General features: G+C 39.0%; 1 protein-coding gene across 2 annotated transcripts in view; it reads right to left on the bottom strand.

Annotated features, from left to right (window-relative positions):
- The window catches only part of LOC137992926 (deleted in malignant brain tumors 1 protein-like), a 77,541-nt gene that overhangs the window by 25,735 nt on the left and 44,306 nt on the right, over positions 1-7,500 (bottom strand). For both annotated transcript variants that reach the window (XM_068838507.1, XM_068838508.1), the window contains 2 exons: positions 3,579-3,626; positions 2,448-2,483 (listed from right to left, as the gene is read on the bottom strand). In XM_068838507.1, the coding sequence (XP_068694608.1) occupies positions 2,448-2,483; positions 3,579-3,626 (84 nt within the window). The remainder of the gene's footprint in view (positions 1-2,447; positions 2,484-3,578; positions 3,627-7,500) is intronic.

Here is a 7,500-nt window from a genome sequence, read left to right as displayed (position 1 = left end):
AGTGGAAAAGCCTATAATGTTAGAAAGATCATTGCTGAATATGAATAAGTAGACAGAATATACGGCACTTAAGAACTCAACGCTTGATGAAAACCACCTGGGATTTGAAAGAAAAGAAGCAAAACTTTCTATGTTGTACACGCGTACTTCACTATTGATATTGCTCACGTTGGATCAACGGAAGATAATGATCGACCGCATCGAAGGTCTTCTTGAGATCAGGAAACACAACTCCACTTATCAATCTTTTGTCAGTAAAAGATTAGTTACGTTTAGAAGCACAGTTATATCGTAGAATGGAGAGATCTGATCACTGACTGGCGTGGATCTAAAATAGTCATTGCGCTGAAGTAATCATTCGGCTGATCATACGCAACCTTATAAAAATCTTTGCTTTAATCCACAAAGCTGAGATGGGTTTATAATTTTTAGAACCGCTTTGTTGATCTGATTTATGTGTGGGAGAAGCTTTCACTAGCTTCCAGTTATCATAAAACTGTTCACTAGTTTGAACGGAAATAATTGAAAAGTTGAGTTGGTGGTCTAAAAGTAATAGTTGCTCGTGAAAGAGTGAATTCTTCCAGATGATCGCTGGTATATTGTCAGGACCGGGAGTTTTTGATTTGTTAAGCTTGTTCAGACCTTTCTGGAGCTCCTCCATAGTGAATGGGCCAGTTGGTATTGGAAGATCATCAGAGACTTTGTTGCAAAAGAACGAATCTTCAAGGCTTATATCTTGCACTGGTTTCCCAAGTAAATTAGAGAAGTGCTGAAACATGTTGTCACGGCGCTCATCAGATGTATTGCCTTTCACTCTGACGACTGGAGCAGCTTTGGTGTTTGTTATTTCCCGGAGGAGTTCCCATGAAGCCGCGTGTTTATATTCATGATGGAGGTTGTCAAGTTCTTCTATTTTAGTTTGAATACAGGACTCCAAGGCCTCTGTGTAAGCTTGATCTAGGGCTTCCTTGGCCAATTCAAGATGTTTTTGCGAGGCTCTGGTAGAGTAAGCATTATTTTCCATAGATGCATCCTTCAAGGCAGTTCTTGCTTCAACGACCTTGTCCGATGCAGCAATTTTGTACATCTGCTTTGATTTCTTTGGGAGCATTTCCAGTGCAACCGCCTCATTAGCCGCATTAAGGTGTCATAAATGGTGCTAATGCTGGGCTCATGTAGCTCATCACATAGAGAACCAAAGCGATTATAAACTGCTACTGTGAACTGCTCACTGAGAGTGCCATCACTGATCACTTTCTTCCAATGTATGCGCTTCATGGGTCTTTCTTTGGAGTTTTACATTTTCGATAACAACAGAACACAACAACAACAACTGTGAAGAATCCCAACTGACCGTAGGCAAACCAGTTTGCTATTTACATACAAATGCAGCTAGGAAGTTGAACAAAGGACTACTAGGAAGAAATTCAACGAGTGGTCAGAGCGGGTCTTGAACCCGGGATCTCAAGGCAAGCGCCCTAACCACTGGGCCACACTGCCTCCACACAATGATCACATCTTGTTGGAAAATAATCGGTGTTTCATATGGTACCATAACATTGCTGTTACGTGATACAGTGTTATAGCGTCATTCTATCTAAAGAGAGTGTCTTTTAAGTGTTGAAACCCTTTTGAGCCTCCTTAACATATAATATAATACCCGCGGATATTTTGCGAGTTGCGTAGTTTTTTTCCGAGCCCGAGGGCCGAGGAAAAATACGAGCAACGGGCAAAATGTCCGCACGTATTGCATGTTAAACCCGATTCAATAAAAGATTTATTATTCCACTATTACTCCTTTTTGTAATTTTTTTGGCTTCTTCCTGCGCTGACGGAGAATTGTATCGATTGCATAATAAGGCGCGTGCGAATAACAAAAACAACACAGACGAAACCATTCAAATGTCCTTTATTTGATAGAATAAACGAAATGACGAGTGGCAAACGATGACAAGCGAAATTCTCAGGCTTTGGATCGTGTTGAAAACAATTTCTTTGATTGACAAACTCCCTTTCCGTCGGTATTTGCGCTGCTCTAAACCGGTCGAACCGGGACACTGCCGTGTATTACCGTCTCATATTTTGCACGTTCTCTTGACCAAATATGGTAAAATGGCGTAATAGTGGAATAATAAAAAATTAAATAAGTAATAATAATAAAATCATCATCATCATCAAAATAAAAGGAGACCAAGTTTTTAGAATAAGCGGGAGGATCCTCTCGGTGTCGCTTTACAACTTCAGTTGACATAATTTGCGTAGCTGAAAGGCTGGGATTCTTCGTAAAACCTTACGAATCTCATACGGAAGCTTACTTTGTTCAATTCATTATTGAAGCCGCCCATTCTCTTGGTAGTTCTTACGTACAATCTTTTTTGTATGTTTATTATTTGCTTTAAAATTTCAATTTGTGTGTAGCTCTTTTTGTACTGATCAAAATACTGAACCTGAAAGCCATGGTGGACTTGTGGTAGCTGGCAAATCTATAAAAGTAATGAAAAACCACAACGTCAACATTTGTGAGTGTGTCGAGATCAGTATGACCATCATGTTTGAATGAGCTTAACATTAGAATATGAGAGTCAAGCCTTTTTTTCCCTAGTGACGCAAGTAAGGGAGCAAAAGTGCAAACCTCAGTTAAGTTACCCATGGCATAAGTAGGTTATGTACACTAAGTGAAAACGAACGTCGACATAACTTTTCATCCAAATCAACCAGCCTCCCATTGTGTTAAAATGCTTAGACTTTGGAATCTGGCACGGCCACACGTAGCAAATTTCCTTGTGCTTCAGTGTACGGTGTTTCATTTTCATACGGCATAAGGTGAACACAAGGACAGGCGCAACCCCAAGAATAGGAAAAACATTGGTCCTTGTGTTTGTACTTGTGTTTATGCTTTCGTCGAGGCCATTTTCACGGTGAAATCAGAGCTGTTATGCTTGCATGGGCTTCTTTCTCTTGTGAACACCAGGCTTTACTGTGGCATTTCACCGGGCCGAGTTACAAAAGCAATATCTTACGTAACAATTAGCGGAATTTTGCAGTTGGTTATTTATAAAACTATTTGGTATGCTGTGATGCATTAACAATGACACAGGCATTCTTATACATTGCAAAAAGCGGACTTACACTGTAGCCTCCGGTTCCAGCACGTCAAGCTAAGGGAACTTGCCAAATTTTTTTTCGCGAGATTTTTTAAGTCCGACACAGAATTTTCCCTCGAAAGTAGATGTTATATAGGATTGAAAAAAATAGATCCTATTTCTGACCACTCTTTGTGAACTGGTTTTAATGAAAATGATACCAAGCACGACCCTACATTGTACTGATGTTAATGTTTTATCCTTGTTTGTATAAATTCCACTCGCTTGTTTCTCCCTTGCGGGAATTCTTTTAGCTCTAGGTGTAAGTTTTAATGTGCAAGTGAGTGAATTGTATTATGTTTAGAATGATCTCATTGGTAAATTGTATCATCTTTAGAATTATCTCATTGTTAAAGGCCAGAGACCAATAAAATGGTTTGAATTGCCATCCGTTTATCTTTAAAAAATTGAAATGAAAAGATTCTCAATACATACCTGATGTAGAGGGCATTTGAGTTGTACTTGTCGTCATCGAAGAGTTTGCTGCCGGAAAAAGTACAAATATTAATATTAGTATTGAAAATCGTGGAAAGTCAAACACTTTGCTTTTTTTCAATTTGTTTCTCAAGATTTCACAATGATTCACTTCACTTTTCTTCTTGACTAGTGTGTTGTTTATGTCTGTGGTTGCCTGCTTGAGTCAAAGATCGAATGTGTACCTAGCAGCAGTCGTTCGTTCGAAGAACGTGCTTTGGAACAAAAAACAGGGAAAAAAAGTTGGTGCACGGGTAAACATGATTGTCTAAAATTTAGTAGTTGAGAAATTAAAACTAATTCAAGTAACTCAGATTGAACATGAAAAGACAGCTGCAAAGAGAAAACGTTTGGTAGAACTGACCGACTACATGAACACTACTGCGAGTTTCCAGGGTTCAGAATAATAGTTTTGAATAAAACCGAAAGGACTGCACTTCGATTGGAGATGATTCTTTTTAGAGGATTAGCTACAACGTGCGTAAATACCGATGTGCACAACAAAGAAACAATTGATATAAAACTGTAGAAATACATCTTGGTGGTTATGGTTAAAACAAATGGTTGAGAGGAAGAAACATAAAATACAATGATCGTATAGCTTTGCGTTAGTCCAGAAACAATCTTGCTCTAAATCCATGGTGATCATGTTAAAAAAGAAAAAAAAACTGGATTAAAAGAGTGTCAATTTACATTATATCTCTATACACAGTCATTACCAATAGCGAAGGTCTTCAAACACCCAAGCACGTTTTCGATCAACTAGTTTTAACTTGCCGAACTAGTTTTAACGCTTGACTGTTTTTCATTCGCCGGGAACTATTACAAACAAATTAATGGTGTATCGATGGGCACAAGAATGGGACCTAGCTATGCCAATCTTTTTGTAGGATATGTTGAACACCAATTTTTTAATCAGCGCAACGGCCTCAAACCTGAAGTCTACGGCTGCTACATCGACGACTGCATCGGCGCTATTTCATCTAGCAGAGAAGAACTCGATCAATTTATAACCTCCGTTAATTCTTTTCATCCGGCTCTTAAATATACCTGGAAATATCCGAAACTTCATTGGCTTTCCTTGATATCAAAGTTTTATTTCTGGCAACGTACTATGTACCCATGTGCACTACAAACAGATTCTCACATGTCCTTGAAAAACTCCATTCCTTATTCTCAATTTCTTAGACTTCGACGTCTATGTAGTGATGACTCCGATTTTTCCAACAAATCAGAGGAGATGTGCCAGTTCTTCGAAAAACGTGACTATCCTGTCTCTGTGGTCAAAGCGGGGCATCATCGCACTCGGCCCAACAATTTGATCGACAGTCAGCACTACAAACGTCACAAAAAGATAAGAATGAGAGAATTCCATTCACCCTCACTTTCCATCCTCATAATCACGCAGTCAAAAGTGTCATTCGTAGCGGCCTTTCCCTACATCTAGGTACAACGGAAAGCCGCAAGAATCTGGAACAAAAATTTATCTTCCAAATAGGCACCCTTAATGCTCACGGTATTAACGAACGCTTTTCATTTAACTAATGTATTCCTTTTTTTCACGTTGCGATGTTACCACCAATAGCGTAGCTCCTACTCTACTGTAAAAACTACACGTAACCTACAATTCCCCGATTCGCTCTGATGAAGGGCTAACGCTCGAAACGTCAGCTTTTAGAATCTCTGTATGGTGGCCAATTTACATTATAAACTTTGTTGATAAAACCCAATTTTTGTATACTACTTCCCCACCGACGCAGCACCACAGTTTCTTTAGAAACTACCCCCTCTTTCATTTATCGAGGCCAGCTCTTTTTTTATTTTTTTTAAGTTGCCTGGTGACCAGTGACTGGTTGTTGATTGGATCGCAGGCTCAAGCCAGGTCAGACTCTTTCTGTGTCTCGACGCGGCTACACGGCAATGCTACGTCAACAAAAGCTCCTGACAGTGGGCGATTTTCGTTTTCAGTTGCGGTTTGGAGAATTGCATTTATCTCTGGTTGGAATCCAGGTTTGACATAATATAGCTGTGGTCAGGCAGTCAAGCATTGGAGGGATATAAACTTGAAGCTGAGTGTTTATTTTTAATTTGTTTAGTGCTGATTTTTGCTCTGAATTGCAATTTTTGGCGTAAGTCGTATCTTAAAATTTTTAATTTTGAATCTGCTAAGGTTGCAAGATGCCTGGACGGCCTGAGAAGGACTGTTTGAGATGACATTGATTGACATTTCGACAATCTTAGCGGAAGTCATCTTCAGAGTCAAGTGCTTTGTGCAACGTCAGTAAATACTATAAAAACTACGATCGTAGATTTCACTGGTCTACTTATTCGTGATGTAAGGCCTTACAACATCCGTGTTGCTCACAGACCCATCACTACCTTACGAAAACTACTGACTAACGTCCAAGACAATGACCAAAATAAGGACAGACAAGGAGCAGTTTATATACAAGATCGAATGCTGCGACTGCCAGGCCATTTATATCGGTGAGACCGGCAGAAATTTGAACACTAGACTGACTGAACACAGACGAGCAACGAGGAACGGTGACATCAACATTAACATTGCTGAACACCATCTACAGGCAAACCACAGAATCGACTGGGACTCTGCTGCATGTGTTACCTACAGCACTAACTACTACCAACGGATCGTACTGGAAAGCTGGTTTACTAACTTAGAACAGACACCAATAAACCTATGCCTACAACTTCCCGCACCCTTCAAACGACTCATCGACATTCATATAAAACAATGTCATCTTGAAGAGGTGACTTATTTTGTTAAACCCTCAAGACGTGACAAACAAATTAAATCCTTTTCAAGAAATGGTGTAAAAATTTAGAATCGTTTACCTCGTGAAATCCACCATGTATCCAAAAACAATTTTAAAATTAAAACGCACAATATCGTACTGCAAAGACTTTCAGAAGAAAATGACTATATCGATTTTTCTGTCTTAAATAACAAAAATATCTTAATTCTTTGGCTTCTCATATTTGCACTTTGTATATTGATTTGATTTTAGATGATATTTACTTAGTTGACTGAATACCTTGTACACTAGTTATTTGTATACCTATTCGTTCTATAATGTATTGTTTGTAAAACACATGTGAATACCATAACTTTCTCTCCTTGTTCTCTCTTTTATACACGTGTAACCACTAGTGGCTCGCGTCGATTAGCTTTTGCTAACTGCGAAGAGTGCATATTGAACATGTATTGTACTATAATGAAATTCTACAATAAACGGTTCTAAACAGTTTAAATAAACAGTTCTGCAACAGACCTGCACATTTGTGGTGATCGAGCGCATTGATGAAACGAGAGGTATTATTGGTCGAGTCGCACGCTACAGTTCTAGGAAATGGAACTGCTCAATCCGAGAAAGGAATGTGGTTCCAATGTGAGCACCCGTTTCTTTCGGGGGAGCGTGGTTGTTGCTATTTATAAAAAATTCGAAAAGCTGTGTAGTGCTCTCTTTGTTTTTTTTTGTTTTTTTTTTTCAGGAAACAGACGTTGCAATTCGTCCTTGGTTCGTACGCAATTGCTAATCGGTGTAACAATTCTTTTGTCTTGCGCCAGTTTAGTCCGGCATGTAAAAGTCTACCCCTGTCAGTTGTGTCGATTCTGAAACCTCTGCTAGCAGTTGGATCAATAGAACATGTAAATGTGACGATAAACTTCAAAACCAACACAACATACAAACATCAACTTGTTTCTGCGATGCATCTCAGTGGATTAAATTGCCATTTGATGCAACACAACCATCCTCAGTAAAAATGTGTAATAATTAATGCATATGAATAAGTTAATAAAAGGAAGGCAGCTCGAACACAGTCCCTAATCTCTGATTACATGTACTGGTAGTGTCCAGAT

The sequence above is a fragment of the Montipora foliosa genome, chromosome 2, assembly GCF_036669935.1.
Source record: "Montipora foliosa isolate CH-2021 chromosome 2, ASM3666993v2, whole genome shotgun sequence".
Classification (NCBI taxonomy): Eukaryota; Metazoa; Cnidaria; class Anthozoa; order Scleractinia; family Acroporidae; genus Montipora; species Montipora foliosa.
The sequence above is the reverse complement of the archived record's forward strand: the minus strand, read 5'-3'. Positions and strand labels throughout refer to the sequence as shown.